The sequence below is a fragment of the Phaseolus vulgaris genome, chromosome 1, assembly GCF_051622355.1.
Source record: "Phaseolus vulgaris cultivar YP4 chromosome 1, ASM5162235v1, whole genome shotgun sequence".
NCBI lineage: Eukaryota > Viridiplantae > Streptophyta > Magnoliopsida > Fabales > Fabaceae > Phaseolus > Phaseolus vulgaris.
In genome coordinates, this window is record NC_143498.1 from 22,309,678 (window position 1) to 22,337,624 (window position 27,947).

Consider the following 27,947-nt stretch of genomic DNA (forward strand, 5'->3'; position numbering starts at 1 on the left):
ATAAAGAAATAATAAATAAATAAGGAAACAATTGAAATAGCAAAGCAAAGTAAATGCAAGTGATGTAAACTAGGTGTTTCTAATAGAAGTGTGATTGACACTTAGAGCCAATTGACACATTTCAAGACTAAAATAAAATTACTAAGAAATTGTTCAATGGAATTGCCCAAAAAAAGCATTTTTGCTAACACTTTACAAGGCTAGAAAATTAAATGCAAGAAATATAGACTTCAAATATTCCATGGTAAAGGCAACTCAAATCTATCACTTTTTCTTGAATCTCTTTGTATGAGTTTTGGCGTGCTTTGCCTCCAATCTATTCAACTCCTATTTGCCCTCCTTTTATCCATTGATAACACTCTAATAGTCACAAGAAAGCCCCAAAAATAGCAGTTGAAAAGTTGGTTCAACTTCTTCAAAGTATGATGCCTTTCTCCAAGAACTTTAAGAAAAACAATAAAAAAAAGCTAATTTGAATAGGCTATACTCAAAATTCAAATTTATATTTTGACAAGACTGAAATGAAATCCAAAAAATAACAATAAAAATTAAAACACAAAAAAAAAGATGACACAACAAAAGGAACCTAACAAAACACTATAGTATATTATAAAAGCAAAAATAAAACTAGATTAACATTTGGCAGAGAAGCATCCCAAAATTATGTAAAAGATTCTAGATAGAATGTTGTTATGAACTTTTAACTGCACATACCTAACATATCAAGTGTTATTTTCACAAAATTTCAGCCCAAACTATCAGAGAAATATTTTTAACAATTCAAAAACACAGAGCAAAATGTTCTTACTCAACCTTTATTTCAACACTGAACATCCTCGGAAAGTCTCTTCCTGCACCCCTACATTCTTTAAAATATCAAAATTACTCTTTCACAATTTTTTGGGAATTCTAGAATAAGGGTTCTGTAAGCAAAGGGAATTTCCAGAATAAGAAATCCAAAAGACAAAAATTCATTCGAGAATAAGAAATCCGAAGACAAAAAATCATTCCAAAATATCTTTTCAAAACATTTTTTTTTTCAAATTAGTAAATCCATAATTAATAAAATATGTTTCAAAAAATATGTTCCAAAAATATTCTGAAAAAACAATTCGAAAGTCATTTTTAAAAGGATTAAAACAGTCTTCTTCGAAAATGATGGGCACAAAACATTTTGCAAGAAGAAACAACCACGTCCTCTTTTATAAATTTATCATTTTTTTCCTATTTTGAATTGGCACATTCCTTTTTAACACTAAGATCAATAACATATTGAAAAACTCAAATATAAAATTTCACACGATTTGGATACTTATTTTGGTCACAATAATACTTATAATCAATAACACCTATACTGAAATCTAGAAACGAGACAAAAACCTATAGAATCCAACGAAATTGAACAAAACTACAAGACACTAGATTTTTATGATTTATGAGACTTGCAAATGATGTAATAGCAAGTTTAGAACACCTAAAAAGAAAAATACACCAAAAGCTTATACATTGATTATCATAAGTCAATATGATAAATCTGACCAAATCACCAAACAGAAGATAAAAACACATTAGATCAATTGTCAAATATCCATAGTTGCAACTTTAGAAAATAAACACTATCATTATAAATTCAGGATTAATTGCAACATTTTCATGATTTTCTTAAAGAAACATATCTTTTGCAAAAATTATCATATCATTTAAAAAAACATTAATTTCAAGAGCAATAACAAATCATACTTCATAATTCTCTTCAATTAATAGTATGATTGGAACAAGTTTTAAAAACATATAAAATATAATAATCAATATAATTAAAAAATAGATAAAAATAATTAAACAATAAGACACTGTGACATCATTTGTGCAAGCTTGGTCAAATCCTATGATAAAAACTCTACCTATTAGCTAACCTTCGAAGCACTTGTCGATTTTTTCGACCAAATGTTTCAATCTTTTGAAGTTGCAATCAGAAATTCAAGAATCAAGAACTCTACAAAATGGTACTAATTATATTTTCTATTGTTTTTATAACAATCACAACAAAACATAATGCAAGTTTGGTCCACCTTTTCTCAAATAGAGGAAATTAAAGTTAGAAATTCATAGCATCAGTGCGCAAAAGTCCAGAGCGAAAATCAAAGTGACACCAAAAACACTTAAAACCTGTTTTGGCCCTTCTAATAACAAAAAATATTGTTTCTAAGTAATTGTCTTTGCATTGAATTAAAGAAAGGGAAAAAGGGAAATCAGTAAATTGAAGAAGTGTGACAAAATCGAACAGATCAACTAGGAGAATCAAACATATCAACTAGTTATCAGGGATGGAGAATACAAGGGTACAAATAGTGAAGCAATAGAAAGTGAACAATCAATCTGAGAGCTGCAATTGAAAAGAATAGCATGAAAATGGAAAATGAAACTACAATTCGAAACCCAAACGAGAGCTACAAATTACTTACAAAAAAATGTTTCTCTCTTCCTACTTAGTCATAATTTTCACATCTTTACTACTCACTATTTCCCTTTTTTTCACTTTCTCATTCTCCCAAATTCAATCAAAGGCTTATTGTTCTCGTGAAAATGCATGCGTCAATTTTTAGCGCGTACCACGTACATATATATACATTAGTCACTATGACACAGAAATTAGAACAAAACAAAAGAATCTGAATACAACAAAAGATTCAGGTGTACGGTGTAAGTACACTTCAATCATTAAAGAAAAATTACTCACATTTCCAATTTCATCAAATGATCAACTATAAAATAGCAAATCAATAGCCGCGCCGTACATGTACAAAAGCACTTTTCCTGAAAATATGGGAATGGGAATACAAAGAATACACTATGAAAATCTTGGCATCTACCTAATTTGTATACCGTAAAATAAGAAAATATTACAAAGAATAATATACTCATACATTTCTCGGAAAGCAAGGGCAAAAAATACAATACAAAACAAAACACCAAAAGAGTTAATTAACTTCAGTAGTTCTATCCTTGCAGATCATATGCCACTCCTGGAGTACTGCTGCTTGAAGTGCTTGATGTTCAGCCTCCTCAGCAGTTAGTTTCGATAGAGTTGAAGGTCCCTTCCTTTTTTCATCTTCACCATCTTTCTTTTCTTCATTTTTTATATCTTCCTCCTCATCTTCGTCTTCAGATTTTGGAGTCTTGGGTCGTGGTTGGGCTGCCTTTAACAAGGCTATCCTTTCCATTGATATGCGAAGCCTCTCAGCAGCAGCTACTTTCACTTCATCTTCAGGCATATACTCCACACCACCATCGGTCAAGTCATCCAACCAACCCTGAAGATCTGATCCGATCTCCTTAGTAATAGATGAATCGGATGCTCGAACCACAAATTTGCACATCATGGTTGTTGTCTCATCACCCAAGTCCACATTTCTACTCACTTCACTTGCACCAAAAATCATCATGCCCAAGAAGCCACCATGCCAAGTTTTAGCAGCATAGCACATCTATTCCACAAAGGGTAGAGGAAAAATCGAAAAGATTTAGTGCCTATTAACGCCCTTGCTTTTATATCCTATTTTACATTGACCAAGTTTATCTTTCTTTAGGTTCGTATTTTGTTATAGTTAAAATAGGGACTCTGTTATGTAAAGAAAAAAAAAACTGTTATGTTGTAACACCGTTGTTTTTTGCTGTTGTGATACACAGAAGTTCGAATTCATTTGTTCATTTTGAACCTTTCTTTGCTGAGAGTGAGTATTGTTAGCAGATATTGCATTGTGTTTAACAATTTGGTATCAGTTAAGACTACAACGATGGTGACCAGAAAATAATTAGAGACTCGTATGGACACAATGCAGAAGACGATGGTGGATTCTCAAGAATTAACACAAAAACTCCAGAAGCTCCACAGCACTCATTCGAAGGGTTAGTTTCTTCCATTGGGACTTTGAAGGCTGGCCGGCAGATCACGTTAACAATTGAAGCACCCAAATACATGCCGGAAAAATTCTTCACTGATTCTTGATAAACCCAACTGCAATTTCCCTCTTTGGATGGTAGCAATTTCCGGGAATGGCATGCAAAAGCATAAGAGTTCTTTGAACTTGAAGGTACACCAAAAAATCAAAGAGGACGTTTACTTCTTTCCATGGATGGCAAGGCATTCTAATGGCAACGCCATTATATTTGAACCCTCCATTTTAATCGGAAAACATGAATTCAAATCTTGCAAGATGATGGGAATCAATTTGGTGATGCAGCATTTGAGGACCCAGTTGCTGAACTAGCAAGACCAACAATTTGGTTATTCTTTAATTGAATATTTGGAGAATTTTGGTAACCTTTTGGCTTGGGTGACAATTTCTGATGAGATAGATTTAAGTTTTTTTCTCCGGCTTGAGTGTTAAGTTAGAGAAATTTGTTCATGTGTAGACCAACAATAATTGAAGAAGTTGTGAGATTGGCACATTTACAAGAGGAGGTCCTTCAACATATCACAAAGAAACTCAATGGGAACCAAGTGCCAACTCTGAGGTGCAATTCCGATATTCAAGTTCATGGTCTAGTGCAAGTCAAAATGGCAAAACTCTACCTATAACTACACTGCAGCAAAATCCCACAGCTGGATCACAGAAGCCAGCTTCTATTGCTGATTCCAAATTTACATCAGCAGGTTTAATTTCAACAAAAGAGGTTAGTGAACGAATTTCTAAAGGATGAAGATTCTGTGGGGAAAATGGGATAAGAATCATATTTAAGTGTAAGGTTTGGGGAAAATTAAATGCCATTTTCTTTTCACGGGAGGGAAGTGATGAAGGTGCCAATTCCAATTCAGAAAAAGAACAAGACAATGAATTGGTTAAACAAGGTCCAGAATTAGTCAGTGATTCCCAGGTTCACATTTCTGTACATGTTTTACAAGGTGCAGTGGGAGGAAACACTTTACATTTGATAGGATTAATCAAGAAACAAGAGGTTCCTTTTTTTATGGATACAGGAAGTACACAATTTCATCAGTGAAAAATGGATGAAACAGTTAGGATTAAAAACAACTTTCATCATAGATTTTCCGGTTATAGGAGCTTATGATAAACAGCTAAGGATTACAAGAAAGTGTCCGCAAGTGACATGGAAATTCAACAACCATGTGTTCAAGACTGATTTTCTCGTTTTGCTAAGTAGCCATTTAGGAGTAATTCTTGCATGCTTGTTTAAACACTAGGAGAAATTTCTAGGATTTGTGCTCAGTTGACTATGACTTTTCAGCATCAGGGAGACACAGTTACATTACAGGGGGATCAGCATCACAATGACAATATCCAAGTTTTAGGAAATTTGAAGACAGCCCAAGGCCAACCAATGCTACTTGCTATACAGGCTGCTGTTTGCTTCCAGACTAACGTACATCAGAATTAAAAAAGTGGTTTTTCGCAATTCTATTTGCAGTAAAAAAGTGGCAACACTACTTTAGATCAGCATTTAGTTATCAAAAACAGATCGAAAAGCTCTAAAGCATCTCTTGGAACAACCTACAACTATACTAATACAAAATTGAGGATAGCAGAAATTACTTTAGCAACACTCTTAATTTTCACATCTCAGTTAATTTTGAAGAGGCAAAAGATTCTTCGAAGGTGGATTATAAGTTACAGAAGTTAGTGGATAAAATACAAATGACACAACAGCCTTGCAAGCACTATACGTTTAATGGAGATGTTCCCAGAAGGAATGGAAAGCTAGTGGTGGGTAATGATGCAGGTTTGAAGACTAAAATCCTACAACACTTTCATAATTCAGGCATTGGGGGTCATTCAGGTTATGAGCTAACTTACAGGAATATCAAAGAACAATTTCACTGGAAAGGAATGGAGGTAAAACAGTGGGTACAGCAATTCCTCATACGCCAACAGAATAAACCCTTACTTCACTTACCTGATGGAAATTTACAACCTTTACCAAGTCCTGATAGAGCATGGAAATCTATATCTATAGATTTTATAGTTGGTCTACCTAAATCTAAATTTATGACTGTTATTTTTGTGATAATTGATAGATTAACTAAGTATGCTCATTTTTTGCCTTTGTCTCACTGCAGAAGGCACACAAATCTTATGGATAATGTCGTCAAGTTGCATGGTTGGCCATAGGAGATCATTTCAGATAGGGACTCTATATTCATGAGTGAATTATGGTTGGAACTTATGCAAAAGCACGGGTAAAGCTGCCAAGATCCACTGCTTTTCATCCTCAAACAGATGGCTAAACTGAGGCCTTGAACAAGTCTGCAGAAGCGTATCTCAGATGTGTTGCAGGGGAAATGACTAACAAATGGGCTAATTATTTGTCCTTGGCAGAATTATGGTATAATACCAAGTTTCACACAGCCACTAAGTTAACCCCCTTTGAAGCTCTATATGGATACCTGCCTTCACCCCAAACCATAAACTGACTGCAAATTCAATGGTGGAAGCAGTAAATTACAGTGAGAACCAGGGCAGAAATATCTCAACTGCTACAGGCAAATTTAATCAAATCTCAAACAAGAATGAAGTGGTATGCAGAACGAAAGAGAGTGGATAAAGAGTATAAATGTGGAGATCTTGTGTATTTAAAGCCCCAACCTTACAGGCAGAATAAGTCGGCTAATACCTCTTTTCACAAACTAGCTGCATGGTATTATGGCCCTTGTAAAGTGATAAAGAGAATTGAAAAGGTTGCATGCAGATTAGATTCATATTGAATTGAAGAAATACCATGGTGACAAGCCAGTCTCTGCTCAACTACCTTTAATGAATGAAGAAGGAAAAATTGTGCCACAACTTCTGGCAGTGTTAAACAGAAGAATTAAAAAGAAAAACAATAGAGCTATGACTGAGGTTCTAATTCAATGGAAGGAACTAATCCAGAGGAAGCTGTATGGAGAGAGCTACATCAAATGCAGCTTCAATTTCCAGACTTTGATTGGAGTTGTTAGAAGTGGTCGTTGAGGTCAAGTCCAATGTAGATCGGAGGGACAATTGTTATAGTTAAAAAAGGGAATCTGTTATGTAAAGGAGAGAAAAAAAAATGTTATTTGGGGGTAATATAACACCCTTGTTTTTTGTTGTTGTGATACACAGAAGGTTGAATTTATTTGTTCCTCTTCAACCTTTCTTTGTTGAGAGTGAGTGTTGTTAGCAGATATTGAATTGTGTTTAACATATTTACTGCTTCGGTCAAAGTAAAAACAGTCAAGTAAAAGCATGCAAGGGACGAGATTGAATAGGACTATATTTTCGGAAGATGAGGCAATTCCAGAAATGGAACACAACACATCCTTAAACTATTTCAAACAAAAAAATAAGAGAACAAATACACACCTCAAACCCTGCTACTGTGCGGATAATATGTGAACAAACTTTGTGGAATGGCTTAGAAGACAGGGATTTCAGTCCACTTAAGAAAGGAGATGCACCATACTGCTGGGCAGCAGTAGCCTTAAAACCACTTCCTTCATATGTATATGTACCAGTATATTCGACAATAGCAGGCATACTCGGCCACAGTCGGAAAAACTCAACAGGTGATATTTGGTGCGGCAAAAGAAGCTCAGTCAATGGAATTTTATATGGCTGACATCTCAAAATCACAGGTTCACCTAATTCAGGCCTTAGGCTTCTCCTCTGTCTCATGATTTGAGGATCCTCCTCTGCATAGTCACCTTCGTAGTCTCCAACAGCGCCACTACCATAGAATGGGTAATACAATACTTGAACCCAAAGGGCACATCTTTCAAAGTGCGAAACACCAACTGTCACACTACACAACACTGGATCCTGAGAGTGGAAAAAAATTATGACACGAATGTGAGAACTATTTTAAACACAAGAATTGTAAAGAGATGCTGTGTGAAGTAACAGAGCATAAAAGTACTGTAAAAGGTAAATAATTAACATAAAATATAATACAAGCTAGCACAATTATCATAAATGTCCAAAGTTCCAATCTTCATATTATCAAATAATAGTACTTAAAGGGTTGCAAACAGAAGAAGATATAACAAAAGACACTGTCAGAAATACTAGAAATATATAAAGATATTACTTTGAATATATTGGAGTATCTTAGATGTTCTCTTAAGATTTATTCTTCTATAATCGTTAGTGTAAGTATCCCTGTACTTGAACAAATCAGAGGAATGAAAACACAGTGTATTCAACCTACACTGCTGGACTTTTATTGATGTATTTAATACAAAGAAGGGGCAAGGCACTTGCCTAAAACCCTAACCCTAAAACTAGGTACACAGAAGAAAAATAATAAAACATAACATTACATTTCAACACTCCCCTCAAAATGGAGCATATATATCATATGCACCAAGCTTGGAACATATAAATTGAACCCTAGGTCCTCTTCTTAGAGATTTAGTTATAATGTCTATGAGTTGTTCATTAGAGTTAACAAACTCAGTAATAAGATCCTTGGAGAGCAACTTCTCTGTAACAAAATGACAATCAATCTCGATGTTTAGTTCTCTCATAAAACACCGGATTGGAGGTAATATGAAGAGCTGCCTGGTGGTTGTCACAATACAACTTCATCTGCTCATTTTCACAAAATTTTCAACTCTTGAAGGAGTTTTTTAATCCACACAAGTTCACATGTAGCTAGGGCTATAAATCGATATTCAGTTTCTGCACTAGATTGAGCCACAACACTTTATTTCTCACCTTTCCAAGATACAAGGTTTCTTCCAAGGAATACAAAGTATCCTGTGGTAGATCTCCTCTGAATGGGACAACCAGCCCAATCTGCATCACAATATCCTAAGACTTGACTACTTCCCTTGTTCTCAGTCAACAATCTGTATCATGGGTTCCCTTTTACACATTTGAGAATGTGAATCACAGCATTCTAGTGATCAATGTCGGGTTTTGTATATTGACTCACAACTCCCACTGCTTAAGAAAAAAAATCAAGTCTTGCTATAATAAGACCTTTTATATCTCTTTGGAAATGAGATGGTAATGTAACTAAATCCCATGTATTTTGCAGCATGAGAGCATCATACTCCTGCTGCATTGCAGCTAACCAATTAGCATGTTAAGAGCTTGCTTAACACTTGTTAGTTCTGATGGAGGATCATCCTCTTCAAAGCCACCATTTTTTCTCAACTAAGAGCAGAGGATCAACCTTCAAAGAATACAGAAGAAAATATCTGCCTTAGTTTTGTATAAAATGTAAATAGTAGAATAGTATTTTCTGGATTTGTATTTCTGAGACAAACTTTTAGAATAGGATAAAAATAATTCAAAGGCAATCTAGAAACCTTCATTTGTTAACACAAACAAAGGTTTCTAGAAGCATCCTTAGAGTAGCCACACGGTTTTAGTGCCTAACCTTCTCCATAGTTAAGTTTCACTTAACTAAGGTGAAGGCATTTAAGAGGCATAGGTCAGGAGCTCTTGAGCCTATAAATAAGAAGGCTCCCTTTTGTAATTCTTAGACTTTAATGATATATTGAATTGTGTTTCTGAATTTTCAACACATTTCACTCCAAGTCTCTCTTTTCTAAGATGCTCTCTTGCATTGTAGAAACTCAAGGAAGTTGGCCTAACCTCGTCCTTGGCCCTTGCACCTAGAAAATCTGTCCCTTTCCACTCCTTGCCATAGTAGTTAGTATCTTACGATTCACGATACGTATCTTACGAAACGATACGGTTTCACCCTTCCACGATACGAATCGTGTGAAGAATCTTTTTCGTCCCTGAATCTTAGTTGTATCATGCGATTCGCACAAAGAATCGCTGAATCCCGAAACGAAACGATTCAGTATTGTGTGAATCAGTGTGGATTTTAAAAAATGAGTAAATAAAAAAAGATAGACATAATTTGTTTAATAACATGTATGCACCATAGAGGTTGTTTTGGTGAAATTGTGTGGTATATATACATATATATAATTTATTGTATCTTGCATGTATACATATCTTATATATTTAAGTATATATTAAATTTTTTAATGTTTATGAATCTTACAATTCACGATACGAAACGATTTACGATTCATAATATCAGCTCTCCGATACACTACTTGTATCTCGCTTCTACTACCCTTGCCAAACCCATTTTCGGTGCTTCATCCATAACTCCTCAAGTCTTCCGCTGCCTTCCATCAAATCCTCCAAAACTCAAGAACCGGATTGCATCAGTTCTGAATGAGAAAGAAGAAGTGAAGGGTGAATTCTATGTTGAACAATATCAAATTTGGACCTTTAGGGTGAATATCAGTATTAGACATAGACTCACACAAAGAGGACTGTTCCATGGAATTAAAAGGTTCAATAGTTAAAAAGGGTGTAGTATTAGACATAGACTCAAGCCTTCTTCCAAAAGGATTTACGCATTTAGAATGTCCTGAGGGTCCTCGATATATTAGGTTCCACAGATTGCAACAGCAGAGCACTATGTTGGAAGTCTAGCTTCTTCCATTGTTCAACACTTGATGATATTTCAGTGGCCTTTTTATTTCCAATTGATTGTGAAAACATTGGTCAAGTAAACAATGTTTAACAAAAGCAAACGAAGAAAATACAATTATTACCATTCAGGTTTTCTTAAGTAATTGTTGGAGACCCAGGAAAGATTGGGCATGGACCTGAACAAAAAACTTATAAAATAGAGAAGCTACCTAGGGTTCAAGAAAACTATATGTGAGGAGTATCAGAAAGGTAAGGTGAGGATTGGAACAATGACAAAAGAAACCAATGAAACTAATGGAGGTGGTGCGTGGGCTACATGCACCTAACTGAGCCATGTAGATGAGCAACACATGACAAAGCGTGAGGAAGAAGTAGCCTCTGTAACCAGTTAAGCTGAGTGCCACTTGGAGAGGTGCTTCAAATCTAGTGGTTGCCAGAGAAAAACAGCAATGAAACACTTTCTCACCGGACAAGATAGGAAAAGCAGGATCAATCCTCTCTAACACTAACTTAAAAGAGATATTTGAGAGAAAGAGTTATGTACTGATTCAGATTTATATGTTTACAATCATAAGTGGCTTACAACATAAGCTCAAAGAAAGAGTAAGAAAGAAACCACTAGGATACTAGGTTTCACATAGATACAACACAAAACAGCTTTTGCTAAGATAATATAAACTATTCTAACAACTCCTTTGCCTAAGAATACATGATCCTACTTAGAATAGCTAAGAAGATGCAAATGCAAAATAACAACTTGAAATTGGAATGGAATATGCACTTTAGAGGAGATGAAACCTGTGAAACAAGACCACGTAATTGCCGCACTGCTTGAGAAGAACCATTCATATAATATAATGCACCTGATAATCCCACACGTACGTCCACCCGATTCAATTCAAGCTCAGTTAAGTTTAAGACCTGAAACATTTTTTTTTATAATGAGACTGAAATAAGGACCAATGTCATAGCTTCTCGGAAAAGAAACAGCGTCAAAAGCAAATAATGTATTTTATCTGTGAGTTTTAAACCTTTAAATATGACAATACTAACCAATGCTAATGAACTTTAATATTTCCATTAATAGCTAGTAGATCAAAGTCTAAGGGGTTAATGATTAATGTTATTTATTTAAGGAACCATGAAATAGGAAGTTACCGCATGCCAAAATACAATAGTAGAGCATCATGACATTGGATTATTAGTATTTGCAAAATTACATAGTTGTAAATTGTAGAAAGATAGTACATGAAATTAAAGGTGCCACCTTCCAATGAAGAAATCAATATGCCACATTGTGGGGGTCTTCATTCAAGCAATAAATATTATGGTCACCACACTTTTAAATAAAAACTAATCTACTATTCTTCGCATAAAGTAATAAATTTTGACAACCTTTAACTCATTTTACGAAGGGATAAATTCTGACCACTACAGGCATATATGTTTCCATGCACGGAAAAGCATGGAAAGATGAAAACTAGAGAAAGTTAGAAAAACAAGAATACAAAATATTATAAACACAAAAAACGAAAACCATTATACATTTCAGACTTTCTTTGCTAAAAATAGAAGAGATTTCCATGGAAACTGCAATGAAAATCAATTAAGAACAAAAGCATAATCAATTATATATGTATATAATAATTGATTATGTTTTTAACATATAATCAATTATTTTTTAATATATAATAAATTATTATCAATGTTTTATAAATAGTAATATTCATAAATATAATAAGATAATTAATTTAAATTTTGATATTTTATTATTTAAGTATATTTTTATTTTTTAAAACTTTTGTAATAATTTTTGTTTTAATTTAAAATTTATTTTAACAATTTACATTTTAAAAATTATTTTTTCTATGAAAATATTTTCAAATTTTTATTTTATAAATTAATTTATATATATATATATATATATATATTAATATACAAAAACATTTATTCTATTACATTAATTAAATCATGTAAAAACTTCCATATGTTCCTGCACTTTACACTCTTTCTTTCACTCCAAACACCCTTACTTTCCATTCATTTTTCTCTTCCTTTTTTCCTTTTCCAATCTAGACAAATCATACAGCATGGTATATGCCTATGCCCAACTTAAATGTTTCAAAATTTGCTTGCAAAATCTAAATAACTGAGTGAGAAAGCAATAAGTTCAGTAAGCTTTTTGACCTTCAAATGCAGAGTGATCCTCCCATCACTTGAATCAGCTAAATGATAACCTTCAACGTAACAGGGATCACTGCTTCCAGTCAAAGTAATTGCAGTAGGAGGAACCTTCAGTAAAGTAGATTCCACTCCTTTTGTGAGCAGAAGAGTTAGTTCACTTGGGTCAGGTCTCCATAACTCTAGAATAGCCTTGTGAACCAATCCTTCCAACTTTCTATCCTGGGCAGCAGATGCTTCATAAAACAGAACAGTTAATTTGTGGTGGCTAAATGGGTAATCCCCTCTGGCTTCTGTAACCCCGGCCCACCTGAAGGTAATAATAATAAAGAGAAATAATCACACATCACATGATGAATTCAATTAATGATTTGATAAAAATCTTGGTTAGCATTAAAAATGGCCATTAAGCACCAATACATTCTGAACAGAGGAAATTGGCAAGTAATAGACACTCGCAAAAGAATCTCAAAGTTTAGACTTTAGTTACAAAGACAGGATCCCCCAATGTATAAATCAAATCTTGCCTCTCTGTTTTACAAAATTCCCCTGTACCCCTCACTGAATCTCTCCACCTTCAAGCAATAGTTTGTTTACAATCATAGCAAACTAGAGTTCTAGTTAAAGGGATAACTTAAGAAAAGAAGAATTAAGGAAACATATGAACAAGAATGACAACATGGAAAAGTAAATTAAAAATGCATTGCCAGCAGTTATGAATAAATTTGCACAATATTCACACCTACTGTCCTGATGATTTGTAGCATATTTGATTCTTTGCAATATCAAACGACATTGGTGCTTGCTGACCGAATCAGCCAATGGATTGTTTCTAAACTCTTCAAGCTCTTTGGTAAGTAACTGTCCAGCCCTAGGGTGGCGTGATCCCAGCCGTTGAGCAGATATAAGAACTGCCTGTACATCTTGAACTCTGTTTGTTGTTTCTGCAGTTGCATCAACATTGAATAGAACCTTGTGAATATTTGATATGATGACATTAAGAGGATCATCAGGGTCGTCTGCTAGGAGCGGATCCAATCCTTCTATATCTATGTGCTCTGCAATAGCCCAAATAAGGCGAGCCAATATTCTGGGTGTATTGACCTGTTACATTCAAGAAGATTAACATGCAGCATTCAAGTGTGTGTGAGAAAATTCCATGCACTTGTGATTTATATTTATCCGTGATTTATGTTTATCCAAGTTAAACAACATTAAAGTGTTCGAGGAAACTAAATCATACAAGAATTGATTTATAACAATGACAGCATAAAAACATGAGGGTGTAAAGAACAAATGTACAAGGGTTTAGAAATAAATATTTCATGATTTCAAAAAGTGCACCAGTCTTACTTTAAATTTCACCATCTAATACACATCATTCCTTTTATATAACACACTATTGCAAAATAGAAAAATTCTGCCTCAAGTAAAATGTCCTAGAAAACTTTTAAAATATCTTCAAACCACTGCTGTCATTCCCAGATATCAGAGCAAAGTGGCTGACCCCAAAAGTGGGATATAGGATGGCTGGATGATTGCTACTAATATTTTTTATACATATTAAACAATTAATATATAAGTATATAAGTTGAAAAACAGAGAGAGAAAAAATCAATTCATACACCAATCGTCATGTATAGTATAAAAACTTGTGGTACTTGAACAAATATAGAGTACAAGGTCAAGAAAATACAAACTTAAAAAACAAAAATTTTAAAAAAATAATTACTTGAATGCAAACAGAATTAAATTAAAATAATAATAATAAAGCCTAAAGCAACTTGGGAGCAAAAGTAACAGTGGTAACTATGGAAGGAAAAAAAGTGTTGCTGGTTCATTTTGTTCACTGCCATGTAATATAAAAAAATCAAATTAAAAAGACACATAATACCCAAAATAACCTTAGAAAGGTCAATTAAGTGAAGGTATTTTGGACATTTTAACTGTTTCTAATCTACAGTAGATGAATTGCATAGGGCTTGCAATTCACACTACACAACCCAAACTGCAACCCTCTCAACCACACTACTGCTACAGGTGCAACGCACTGCAACCTAAGGTAAAAAATATTCACTTCCACCATGGAGGTGAGTAACTGTCAGAAGACAGTGAAAAATCCGAACTCATCAACTATCAAATTTCATTAATGAATTTAACAGCATTATGATGAATGCCATAATCAAGGGAAAACAGTAGCAATGGAAAGCATGGGCATAGATTACATGTGGGATAAACTTGAAGGTTTTCCTATGAAATTCATCCTTAACCAATGGTTCATTGATAAAATAAGCTTCTCTTTATATGCTACCAGCCACATACATGCAATTGTCAGAACAAGAAATTTTAGTGTTGCTGATTTCATGTATGTAAGATTGAGTACCTCCCGTAAGTCCTTCACAAGCTCACGTTGCAAGTTTTGCAATCTAGTTTCATTCAAAATTTGGTCCTGAGAAGCTCCATCTTTGACTCGTTTAACACCACCCCGGGTATCATAGATGTAACATAGCCGAACAAGCAGCTTCAAGTAGCAGTCAATGGCATAGGTACGACCATCACAATCCCATTTAACACAAGGTCGACAAACTTCCACCACTTCCAAAGCAGGTTCACTCCAGTTTAATGCACCATAACCCGTTCCATATGCCAAAGCTCCAATGACCCTACTCTCCATGCCCGTATTTTTTTGCTCAGGCAATGGCAGAGACAGCTGAAAGCAACTTTCCACCAGCGATGCAACTAACTCCTCCCTAAATATACTTTTACTTGTAATGCTGTTAAGATCATCATTCACTCTGGCATCCTCAAAAAGAGAAGCTATATCAGTTCCAGGAAGAGGTTTCTGCCCTCTCCGTACACTTTCCTTGGCAAATAGATGCACACAAAGAGCTGTTCTACATATACATGCTAGAGCATACATTCGATCTGATTCAGCTCTAAGGTTTTTCACCATCAAAAGTAGCCTCTTGAAAAGTGATACCTGCAAGCAGACATTTATACATAATAAGCACTGATATGCCGAATGCCGACAGCAAGCAACTTTGTCCAGCCAAATATCCAATGCTAAACTAATACAATCTAGTATCACATACCACATAAGATACAGTTCACATACATACAATTTAACTGCTAGATTGCACAACAACCAATCAAAAGTCAGAAATTTGAAGGCAGCACTAATACATTCATACAATCCAGTATCACACAAGATACGAATCAAATACAATTAATCACAATATTGTGGTGAACTATGGATTAGACTGGTGAAATTTTGATGTTTTCCATAATTCAAAAGGCTAACAAACTACTACTTAAAACATTAGGTTAAGCAGTAGAATTCCAAGGATAAGCAAAATGAACAATCAAACTTCAACAGAAAAACTCACATCTGATTTCTCCAAAAACTAACATATATAAATTTATTTTAACTTATGGAGGAATTTTTATTTGTTTTAACCACAATATTGTGGTGAAGTATGGCTTAGGCTGGTGAAATTTTGATGTTTTTCATAATTCAAAAGGCTAACAAACTACTACTTAAAACATTAGGTTAAGCATTAGAATACCAAGGATAAGCAAAATGAACGATCAAACTTCAATTCAACAGAATTGTGGTGAACTATGGCTTAGGCTGGTGAAATATTGATGTTTTTCATAATTCAAAAGTTTAACCAACTTTTTTTTTATCAGCAAAAGGTTAATAAACTACTACTTAAAACATTAGGATAAGCATTAGAATACCAAGGATAAGCAAAATGAACAATCAAACTTCAATTCAACAAAATTGTGGTGAACTATGGCTTAGGCTGGTGAAATTTTGATTTTTTCATAATTCAAAAGTTTAACAAACTTTTTTTTTATCAGCAAAAGGTTAACAAACTACTGCTTAAAACATTATGTTAAGCATTAGAATACCAAGGATAAGCAAAATGAACAATCAAACTTCAATTCAACAGAAAAACTCACATATGATTTCTCCAAAACCTAACATATATAAATTTATTTTAACTTATGGAAGAATTTTTATTTGTTTTACTCTATATTGCTAAATTCAATAAACTTCTCCAAAAGTTCTTTTAAGAGAAGAAAATAAGAAAAATAAAATAAGTTTCTTCTTAAACTAAAACTTTGTACATGTTAAAAACTATTATTTTGTTCTTTGCGTTATTTCATTTTTTTGTGCAGAATGCATTAGACTAAAAAACAACATTAAAATAAAAACATTAGGACAAGCATTAGACCACCAAGGATAAGCAGAAGAATAATAACTTTTATAAAGCCCTCTCTAACTTCCCTAAATCTTAGTACTTACATAGAAGTTTATCCCAAGAAGTTTATCCCAAAGTGAAATTTCAAAGCTAGTCATAATTTATAGACTAACACACTACCATTTAAAACACTAGGAAAAGCACTAGAGTGACAATTAACTTAAGAAGCGTGTTAAGGACACACACTATAAAACACTCTTCTTAAGACAGGCACTTACTCCATAAAACACTCTATTTTAAGACAGTCTCTTGCTCTAGAAAACACTCTTCCTAAAACAGTCTATTACTGGTTAAAACTTACTTAAAACTACAAAATCATGAGATAGTGTGTTCAAAAGAATTTGTTCCAAGCATTTTTCTTAACCTAATGATCAGTTTATGGATGTGAATAAAGAACAGCAATGACACCCCCACCTGCATGTGAAGATCAAGGAGATGCAAATTGGTGACAACAGCCCTGACAATGCTCTCTCTAGCGGAAGCAAATTCCTGCCGATCCCACAATGTTAAAATGGCAATGATGGATTGTGAAGCCCATTCAGGTTTCCCACCAGGCACATCCGCCAGGTACAGCATGTTGATCCCAACCTCATAGATCAAAGCCGGTTCCAACGAGGAAACAAGGAAGGGCGCCAAGTGAGTCACCACATCCGACACCCCCACAAGCTTCTCCGCGTGGGAATCAACCTCATCACTCCCATTAGCAGCAGAGAAAGCCTTGGAGAGCTTACGAATGACCTCGACGCTGCCGGAGGCGACGGCCTTGACAGAGTATACGACGGGGAACACAGTGGCCCGGAAGTTCTCGACGGGGAGGATGAGAGAGCGCGCCATGAGGGCGCGGCGCTTGCGCCACACGAAGTCCACCATTGAGGAAACCCAGTTGGAGCGGATCGCGAGGGAGTTCTCACTGTCGACGAGTTTGTCCCCGGCGAGCTTGCTCATGCGCTTAGAGCTGAACTCCTGGAAGAGTCTTCCGACCGATTCGAACGCGACCTTGGCGACGGTATCGGCGCGGTCGAGCATGTTGGCGGCGACGCGGGCCCACCAGGCGGAGACGCGGTCGAGGAGGTTGACATTGTTCTCGCAGAGTGTGACAAGATCATCGCGCGCGAGGACGCAGCCGAGGGTTTCGGTGACTGAGAAGCGGAGGTTGTCGCTGGGGGAGTCGAAGCACTCCGAAATCTCCTTGTTGCAGTCAGAGATGAGTTTGGCGAGGCGGTAGAAGGGGATGGCAGCGAGGATCGAGACGGCGGCGGCGGCAACGTCGGGGTCCGGGAAGTGGAGGTCATTGCGGATGCCACTGCAGACGGTTTCCCAGAGGTCCGGAGTTAAGCGCGTGGAGCGGATGAGGTCAAAGGCGAGCTTCTTGCAGACGGCGGAGGCCGGAGCGGCGACGATCTCCTCCACGGCGGTTTTTGCGATGACGGCGATGTCGCGGCCGGCGGCGGACTGCTGGAGGGCCTGGAGGAGGGCGCCGGACTGTCGGAGGGCATCGTTGGAGCGGAGATCAGCCTGGATCTGGGCGAAGAGAATGTCCATTTTCAGCCTTGAGAGAGTGGTGATCTGAAAAATGAAGATGATGAGGAGTTTGGCTTTTAGGGGTAAGGGATTTGGATGGGGTTTAATGATATCATGATTCTCTCTGGTGTTGCTTCAGAGATTTTGGAGATTCGGGCGAAATAGTATCAGTGGAGGTGGTAGTTTGTTGTATTCAGAGAATCAGCAATGGCATTGCCGGAGCACTCCATACTAAGTAATACATTTTTATTTTGAATTCACAAATTAATTTTTGTTTTCATAAATAAACTCATTTAAAAAACATATGAAAGACATAATTACCTTTTTTTCTGAATATTTTATAATTTTATGCAATTTAATTCACATATTGAGTGCATCTCAAGTATTAGAAAATTTTCATCTTTCAATTGAAGCTTCATCTCCGAGCCCTATTTTTCTCTACTTGTTTTCATTTTCTCCTATTTATTTTCATCTTCTTGATTCATTTTCTCCTATTTAGTTTCTCAAAATTTCTTTTCATCTTCTTGTTTATTTTATCTACAGAACAATAGTATGTTTTCATTTTGAAATAGAAATCATCGTGTGTTTTTTGGGTGGGTCTCTGCTCAAGGAACATTATCTCCGGTTGATTTCTCATTTCACTCTTTTAATGTGGGGTTGATTTTAAGCAAAGGTGACGTGAACAAGATGAACGAAGTGGTTGGTGAGTACAAGTTACACTCATTGTCGTTACTATTGTTTTTTCCTATTTTTTGTAATGAAATATGGACAACCATGTTGGAAGACTGTTTATTGTTTATATATTGATATATTCATCTTTACAATGCATGCATGAGTTGATTGATTTTAGTGTGTCCATGGACTTGTGTGACCTTTCAAAAAAATTGCATAGCCACTAGTAAATTTTATTACTCTTCTTGTCTTGTTTTGATTACGCGACTAGTGCTTAATTAATGTAGACAATTGTTTCCTGCACCCCCACGTTTTTCTTCCTGCACCCCCACACTCTTATGCAAAGACTAAATCGTCCTTAATAGTTTTTAAAATTCCAAAAATACCCTTCACCTAAAAAAACCCTAAAAGTCGCAGGCAACTATTCTCTCAGTGCACAACCGTGGGTTTCATTTTCTAGCAGCAATCGCACCTACAAATCGCTATCCTTACAATCTCAAACATTTTCTGTTGCTGATATAGAGTGCTTTTAATCAAGGTAAGTTAATTTCTTTGCTTTCAGATCTGCACATTTGGTTTTTTTATGGATTTTTGTTTCTGTAAGGTTTTCTTGCATTCCAGATCATAGAATCCCGAGTTTATGCCTGCAGTAAAATCCCGAATTTATAGTTCTGGAAAAGTTCCGAATTTTTGGATCTGGGAAAGTTTCGAAATTTTGGATCCGGGAAAGTTCTGAATTTTTGAATCCCCTGCTCATCAAATCCATATAAATTAGTTGAAATAATATGAACATTTGATGTTAACTGGCAAAACAAATTATTAGAACTCATTGTTTATAAATCTTTTTCAAACTTCACAATTATCATAATGTTTTCCAATGCTAAGTGCAGTACCAAAAACAGCCAAAGATCAAATCAATTTCTATTTGAGCTGAAAAGGGAATGTAACAATATTTTATGCAAAGCTTCTTTGCCACCCTTCTACTGTGCAAGTTCTTACTTGTTCTCTTATTTTATGCAATATGATATGATTAAACCAAAAGTTAAGTATATAGCATGCAAAGTGTGTACTTGGAATCCAACATGGGAGATCTTAACTGGACCCACCCAAACACCAAGTTCATCTAAAGCTTGTATTTTATTTATTTTAATCCCCGGAACATACTCCATTGTCAAAATCTGCATTTGAAAAATAGTTAAATTACATAGATGAATAAGAAATACATCATAAGTAAAATGGGAAAGATGTATAACTGCAATGTTTTATCTATGATACAGTAAATCCCAGTATATTGCAGAGACTTTCACATAATCCAATTGCTTAAAGTTACTCGCAAATAGTTCAACATTAACAGCTTCCTTGGTGTAATCAATCTCCTGAAAATATTTAACTCGTGTTACATTAACAAGGATCAGACAAAGTCACATATAATAAAAGGAAGATCCGGACCTCTGTTTTTATGATCTTAGATAACAATGTTTGTTTAGTAGAAATGATACAATGCTTTTTTTTATCTCTTTTGGTTTCAATAGAATTTTATATTTGTTGTTTTGTGTTTGTATTGGTTCAACATCTTATTCATTAGTTTGTAATTTGGTTTAACTGGAATGGTGTAATTGAATAGAAATGGTGAAGACTAGGGGAGGAGGTTCACAAGGTGATCGTCTACGTCCCACAACCTCTGTTAGAAAAAGAAGAAGACATGCTAATGGAGATGAAGAACATGTTGAACTTGAAGAAGCTGAACCCCAAATGGAGGTGGAGGACTGATAGTTGTCGTTTTGCTGTCAAATTAATATGATTCTAGCGTAGACTTATCTAACACTAGAGAGATGATAGTATAATTGTGGATAAATGTCCCCAAGTTGTCTTCCAACGAATCCAATAGTAAAATCAGTTGATTAGGGTTTAAAATCTATCTACAAGCAATAAAAGTTAGCAATAACAATAAAGATAAAAAGGGGGTTTGAGATAGTTGTGCAGAAAATATAAAAGAGATTAAAATAGCAAATAAAAAGCGGTTGATCCCAAGTTCTTCCACCATTGAATTCTTCACAGGTTCTCTAAAGATTAATCTTTTCTCAATCCTCCAACAGAGTTAAACCAGATTGAACATGCGCCAATCTAATTCAACTGAAACTCACCAGTAAAACATGCGTCTACTAGTTTAATCAATACTCACTTTGTTCCATGCGTATAATCCATGTGAATGCTTACCTCCTCTCTCTTGAATCATGCGCCCAAGAAATTAATTACAACCATGCGAACTAACTAAGAAACCAAAGTTTAAGATAAGGAAGACTCTCAATCATGCGCTCAAGTACAACCTCTCACAAAAACTAGTTTTCCAGAAGATTAGACAATAAAAACAAATGCTATAAAGAATTGAAAAATCAAACTTTTATTGAACAAAACCTCATAACTCAATGAAGAATTACAAAAGAATCAACCAAAAAGGTTTAGCCTTCCATGCGAAGGCAAAACAAAAGAATTACTAAGAAGAAAATAAACTAAGAAAACTCTATGAAGCTTCTCTTTTCTCCTTGTTGCTTGTGTCCTTTTATAGGCTTTTCTGCTCCAAGGATCTTGGGAAAATATTGCAGTTTAGATTTTGTAAACAGTTTCCACTTTCCATAATTCTTTTTATTTTGCAGAAGATTTGCTTCCAATTCTGTTTTTGGAATCTTGTAGTTTTTATTTTCTCTTTCTTTTCCTCAGAATTTGTTTTCTGTTTTGATTCAAAGAAGCAACTTGGACTTTGCATGTTTGGCCCATTCACAAAGGTAGATGCTTCAAATAATTTACCCTAAAAACACAAAATTACCAAAGATAATAGTTAAGGCCCAAATAAACCCAATTATATGAATATTAATTAAAACAATGGATTTATTTATTATTATAGCTCAATAATCTATGATTAAGGCTATTGTGTGTGAATAAATATATGCTCATCAAGGACGAAGACGCACCTGAAGTAGAAGGTGAAGGTTATCCTGGAGGTCCACGAGATGGGACATTATTGACAAGTTATGAAGACTATGTGGCCATGCAATTATGGAATGGTGTGGTAAGTAAATATGTTGTATTATGATACTTGTTCATTGTTAATTTGATATGATTTTAGTTCATTAAATTGTATATTTGATATGATTTTGGTTGGTTAAATTAGGATCGAGGAGAGTTAAAATTGGTGCCTCATGGCCGAAAAATGAATACGATGGGTGTTCCTCATCCTCGGATACTACCTGCAGTGGAGTTGTCAGGTTTAGTTGGACTTGTTGGGGCAAGTTATGACACAATAGATAAAGGATTGTTGTGTGCCTTTGTAGAAAGGTGGCACCCAGAGACAAATTCTTTTCATCTTCCTTTAGGTGAGTTGACCATCACATTGGATGATGTGTCGAATTTGTTGCACCTCCCAATTATCGGACAGTTTTACACGTACCTGAGCTTGGATGCAGTTGCGGCGACCGATTTGCTTGTTGATTCACTTCGTGTAGAACGGGGAGTAGCAGCTGCTAAGGCTCGCCATTGTCGGGGTGGACATGTGCGTCTAAGCTGGTTGAGGGAGATGTATGAGGACGCATGTAGCATGAGACAATGGAGTGTGGCTGCACGGGCATATTTGTTACACCTAGTAGGTTGCACCATCTTTGCAGATAAGAGTGCTACATCGATTAGTGTATCCTACTTGGGATTATTTGTAGATTTAAGGCACACCGGAGGATACTCATGGGCAGCAGCTGCTTTGACCCACATGTATGAGCAGTTGGGAGATGGTTCCTATGCAAATACTAGACAGTTAGCTGGGTATGTCATGTTATTGGCATCGTGGATATATGAGCACTTTCCGAGTATTGGGCATCGACAAGTTCGGGATGACTATGTTGAGGATGAGCCGCGGTGTATGAAATATGTGTTCGGGAGTAGGTTGTCCACACTTGCATCTGTTCAGATGCAATTAGATAGTCTTTGTATAAGTGTTGTTCAATGGATGCCCTATGAAGAGCATAGAGCGGTGCATCCTTTTGAGTGAATTTCTTTATTTTAAGGGTACATTCGATTGAGGGCTTGTAGGCAGATGCATTTGTCTGAACGTGTACTTAGACAGTATGGATATATACAGTATATCCCTTGTCACCCAGCCAATGGTGATCCCTCCACATCTGAGATTGACCATCGATGGTTAGATTTTAATGCTAACCTCGTACAGGGTCCCGTATTAGCAGCTGATGTTGGAACCTGTGTTCCTTCATATTTGGAGTGGTTTCGGGGTATATCACACCCATATATCATGTAGATGGCTGAGGATAATCGACCTCCGGTGATTACCCCTGATGGACGACGTCAGGACGAGAATGATACTATCTCTGAGCATCACAAGCACAAGGAAGGCCATGAGTAGATCTAATGGTGCACCCACAACGAGATTTATCTAAACCAACATATTCAACTCGATCATTCTCTTCTGCAATATACTACAAGGCATATTTTGAAATGAAGCCAACCAATTTCTTATATCATTTTACATTGAAGACATGACTCACTACATGCAAACTCTTTTCAAATGAATATTTAATTGCATTATGTTGCAAGATGATGATCTTATTAATGGAATCCCAACAAAAGCATAAGTCCCCCATTGACGTCTCAAGGATCCTCTTTAAACTCCAATGTGCAGCCTCAACCCTGTTACTTGTCGTGTTGCCTAAGTGCATGACTTTATCCGTCCAAGCCTTAACAAACTTCTCTTTATGTGGATTTAACCAAGTACTAATCACATATTCAGTAAATATAGGTCATGGTGAACAAACAACATTAAAGGCCTCCACACGATGTTCATAGGACTCTCCATTTTCACAATCAACAATTGCTCCCCAAGATTCCAACACTTGATCCCATGCCTCTTTTGGATAAACAATCATTTTACATTTTGCTTTAACATTTTTATCAATGTGAAAACGCATAACAAATTAGCAGCTTCGGGAAACACAACATGTATTGCATTCATTAAAGCAATATCTCTATCACTAACCACAACCTTTGGGTATGAATCAACTCTAAAAAACAAACCTTTTAGCTTCTCGAGGGCCCATCCAAAGTTATGATGACGTTCTGATGCGAGTAACATAAATGCAACACTGAAGGTCAATCCTGTTGAGGTTACACCAACAACTTCAAACAAGGGCATCCTATACCTATTAGTTTTATACGTACTGTCCATCATCAATACAATGTTAAAGGCATTCAATAACTTCACTGAATCAGGGTGTGTCCAAAATAAATCTTGCACAACATTCGTCCCTTCTTCAAACCTAGACCAATAGATATACATATCTTGCTCAAATAACATCATCAATTGTTGCATTTCAGTTTTATCACCTCGTACTGATCTTTTGTACATATATCGTGCATTATAAACTTGTTTTATTGTGCTGACATTTTTCTCATTATGCTCTTTAATTGTTAGCAAAATATTTCTAGGCTTCACCGAACTCTTTGTCATGTCCATAAGCATTGACTTCTCACTACATGTGAACCTACCAGCATATGGATGACCAACCAATGTATTTGCCAACTCATGATTATGAGACCCACAAATTAATTTCAATATCCATCCTTGACCACTCTTTATTGGATACCCTCGTAATCTGAAAGGACAACCACATTTCCTAGTTCCACTCCCAGTAACCTTTAAATCCTTCTTATATCGTCTGTATTTACCACCTCTCTCACAACCTAATAATACAAATGTCTTCCTTCCTCGTTGGCCAGTTGAAGTATCCAATCTCAATATCACAATAACAAAACCAAAGGGAAATGCAACTTTTCTAACCCACTTTAGGAGCTCATCCCGAGTACGAAATATCTACAAAAGTTATCATAACAAATTATTTCATTTACTAATTAACAAACAACTTAAACATACTTTACAAACTTAACCTTACCTCATCTGTAGTAAACGCATTTATACATTCATCATCATCCCACACATCAACCCCATCATATAATTCTTGTTCAGTTTCTTGACTACTATCCATGCTTCTACAAACAAAACAAAAAAAACTAAATCATTGCTTTTCGGATCCATGAATCCATAAGTCAAAAAAATCATTCTAGATCCACCAATCCATAATTCAAAAAAACCATTCCGGATTCAGGAATCCATAACAAAAAAAAAACCATTCCAGATTCAGGAATCCATAACACAAAAAACACAATTCCGGATTCAGAAATCCATAATGCAATTTAAGCTTCCGGATGCACCAATCCGTAATACAATTCAGGCTTCCAGATTCAGCAATCCGGAAAACAACAATCTATGATAATTTTACTTCTGGAACACCCCCTCATCCAGAAAACACAATGTAATTAATTTCGGATTCTTAAATCTGGAATATATTACCAGATCCCGATATCCGGTAACCTCGAAATCCCCATAACCGCCATGCCTTTTAAAAAAAACTGTAGTCTTACCTCTAACACCCAAACAATACTTCGGCAACGTTCTGTATTGCTCCACCTTGCTCTGAATAATTGCAAAGACTCCCAACAGTAGTTGATATTTCAGTGATGAAGATGAACTGCTACAATGCAAGTCCGGGAGAGTGCCCTTTTCAAATTATAGGTCAAGGGTACATTAGGAATATTTAGAATTGTGGGGTGCAGGAAGAAAAACGTGGGGGTGCAGGAAGCAAAAGCCATTAATGTATCATGCTAATAGTTATAGTTCTTTTTACATGTTTCAGTTGCAATGTTTTTCCTTTGTTATCGATTTTGGTATTATTATTGTACACAATCATGATTGTTGATTTTTTATGAAAAAAATATATTTGAATACAATTGTAATATCTTTATTTTTTTTCAATTTCATCCTTATTGAGCTTAACATCACGGTTTTTACAAAAAAAAATATAGGATGTTAACTTATAGATGAACGTTTTCTATTAAAATTGAGGGATATAAGTTCAGGATAAATTCTAAAGATGAAATTACAAAATTGTAAAAGTAACTGTATCAAAATTGTAAAATAAATAATTTAGTACTATGAACACTACAAAAAATCATTAAATAGTAACTAAATTTAATGACAAAAAATAATTAATCATTATATTGACTAAATTAGAGATAATTTAGAGACTAAAAATTATTCACACTACAAGAAAAAAAGGTTTTAATGGAGGTTATTTAGCGGAGGTTAATATAACCTTAGGAATTGATTTAACTAATGGAGGTTTTTTTCTAAAACCTCAACAAAATAATGGAGGTTTTTTAACCTTAGTTAAATTCCAAAGGTTTATTCTAAAACCTCAACAAAATAACAGAAGTTTTTTTAACCTTCGTTAATTTTCAAAGGTTTATTCTAAAACTTCAACAAAATAACGGAGATTTTTTTAACCTTCGTTAATTTTCAAAGGTTTATTTTAAAACCTTTGCAAATTAACGAAAGTTTTTTTAACCTTCGTTAATTTACAAAGGTTTATTTTAAAACCTCCACAAAGATAACAGAGGTTTTTTAACCTTCGTTAATTTCTAAAGTTTATTTTAAAATTTTCACAAAATAAGGGAGATTTTTTTAATCTTAGTTAATATTTACAAAGGTTTATTTTAAAAATTCCGCAAAATAACGGAGGTTTTCTTAACTTTAGTTAATTTTTAAAGGTTTATAACCTCTGCAAAATAGCGGAGGTTTTTTAACCTTCGTTAAGTTCCAAAAATTTATTCTTAAATATTTATTTTATTAAAATTAATTAATTATTTATTTATTTTATATAGATATTTTCCTTAAAATTTTACTATAAGAAAAACTAGTATTTTTATCACTAAAAAATTATTTTAACAAAAATTATTTATGAAAATATGAATATAATCCACATATAAATTTAATAAATAAATATTTTTTAATTGTTAAATTACTAAGGTTTTTCGTACAAACCTCAGTAAAATACCTAAGGTTTTCTAAAACCTCCCTAAATAAATATAATTAATTTTTTTTATCTTCCTTATACACTTAGTTTTCCACCACATACTCACGACATCTGCTAAGCCACACTTCCATCAAAAAAGCCACAAAACCCATTCTCCATCTGCTGCTCCAGAGAAGCTCCGCCTTTGCTCCACCACGGAATCGATTCTCTACAAGGGAGAAACTCTCAACCTTCTCATTTTATCTCATCTCCATCTTTGTCTTTTCACATTCTCGTTCTCTCTCCTTGTCGCTGATGCCAAGTCATAGCCGGAGCTTCTCCTCGCCGGAAATATCGCAACCTCCGTCGTCAATGCCGCTCTTGCGACCTCTTCCTCAACGCATTCTCCTTTGATCCCTCCCTCCGGTCAGCAGCCATCGCTGACCTCCGTGCCGCCCGCGAACGTGAAGCGTCTCCGCTTCACTTCTAAGTTTTATCTAATTCAGTTTAATGTCCATGCACATCATTATTCATTCAGAAATCATGTATATATAATTTGAGGCGAAGTTAGTGTTAATAAACTTATGGAAAATAACAATTTCTGGTTTGATAATTTACAATTTGATTTAGAATTGGTTAATGTTAATAAACTTTAGAAGGATGATTAGGAAAACCAAAATACTCACTGACCTTAAACTCTAACCTGGTGTCTCATTTTGGCTCACCAAACTTTAATGTAGTTGAAATGGTCTAGCCTCAAGAAAAGAAAAGGCAACTATGCAAACTATTGATATGTTTCTTCTCTTGCATCCCATTCTATATATATTGAGATAGTTACATTCATCGTGTATTTTATTCATGAAAAACTTGCCCTCATTTTCCAATGCCTGTAGTTAGTTATGTTGTCCGATATTTTATTTTGTACTTTGCAGTTACTGCATTGCAGTACATTT

General features: G+C 35.1%; 2 protein-coding genes across 2 annotated transcripts; both read right to left on the reverse strand.

The window, feature by feature from the left end:
- Positions 1-2,718: 2,718 nt before the first annotated feature.
- TPLATE (ARM repeat superfamily protein) lies at positions 2,719-19,032 on the reverse strand. The gene is made up of 7 exons (XM_068616117.1): positions 17,309-19,032; positions 15,010-15,606; positions 13,369-13,730; positions 12,633-12,936; positions 11,244-11,366; positions 7,341-7,796; positions 2,719-3,485 (listed from the first exon to the last, which is right to left on the reverse strand). Exons 1-7 carry the CDS (start codon positions 18,434-18,436, stop codon positions 2,979-2,981), a joined length of 3,477 nt encoding a protein of 1,158 aa, XP_068472218.1. The 5' UTR covers positions 18,437-19,032; the 3' UTR covers positions 2,719-2,978.
- Positions 19,033-23,451: 4,419 nt separating this feature from the next.
- LOC137815629 (putative protein FAR1-RELATED SEQUENCE 10) lies at positions 23,452-25,537 on the reverse strand. The gene is made up of 4 exons (XM_068618744.2): positions 25,494-25,537; positions 25,036-25,129; positions 24,018-24,956; positions 23,452-23,565 (listed from the first exon to the last, which is right to left on the reverse strand). The coding sequence occupies exons 1-4, from the start codon at positions 25,535-25,537 to the stop codon at positions 23,452-23,454; spliced, it is 1,191 nt and encodes a 396-aa protein (XP_068474845.2).
- Between the last annotated feature and the right edge of the window lie 2,410 nt (positions 25,538-27,947).

Excerpts from the sequence above, each read along its gene's own strand:
- TPLATE (XM_068616117.1), bottom strand. The coding sequence starts at position 18,436 with ATGGACATTCTCTTCGCCCAGATCCAGGCTGATCTCCGCTCCAACGAT. Across the intron at positions 13,731-15,009 it reads TTGTGAAGGACTTACGGGAG|GTCAATACACCCAGAATATT; the intron begins GTACTCAATCTT and ends TGAATGTAACAG. Across the intron at positions 3,486-7,340 it reads GCACAGTAGCAGGGTTTGAG|ATGTGCTATGCTGCTAAAAC; the intron begins GTGTGTATTTGT and ends TTTGTGGAATAG.
- LOC137815629 (XM_068618744.2), bottom strand. The coding sequence starts at position 25,537 with ATGGCGGTTATGGGGATTTCGAGGTTACCGGATATCGGGATCTG. Across the intron at positions 25,130-25,493 it reads TTACCGGATATCGGGATCTG|CATGGATAGTAGTCAAGAAA; the intron begins GTAATATATTCC and ends TGTTTGTAGAAG. Across the intron at positions 24,957-25,035 it reads ATGCGTTTACTACAGATGAG|ATATTTCGTACTCGGGATGA; the intron begins GTAAGGTTAAGT and ends TAACTTTTGTAG.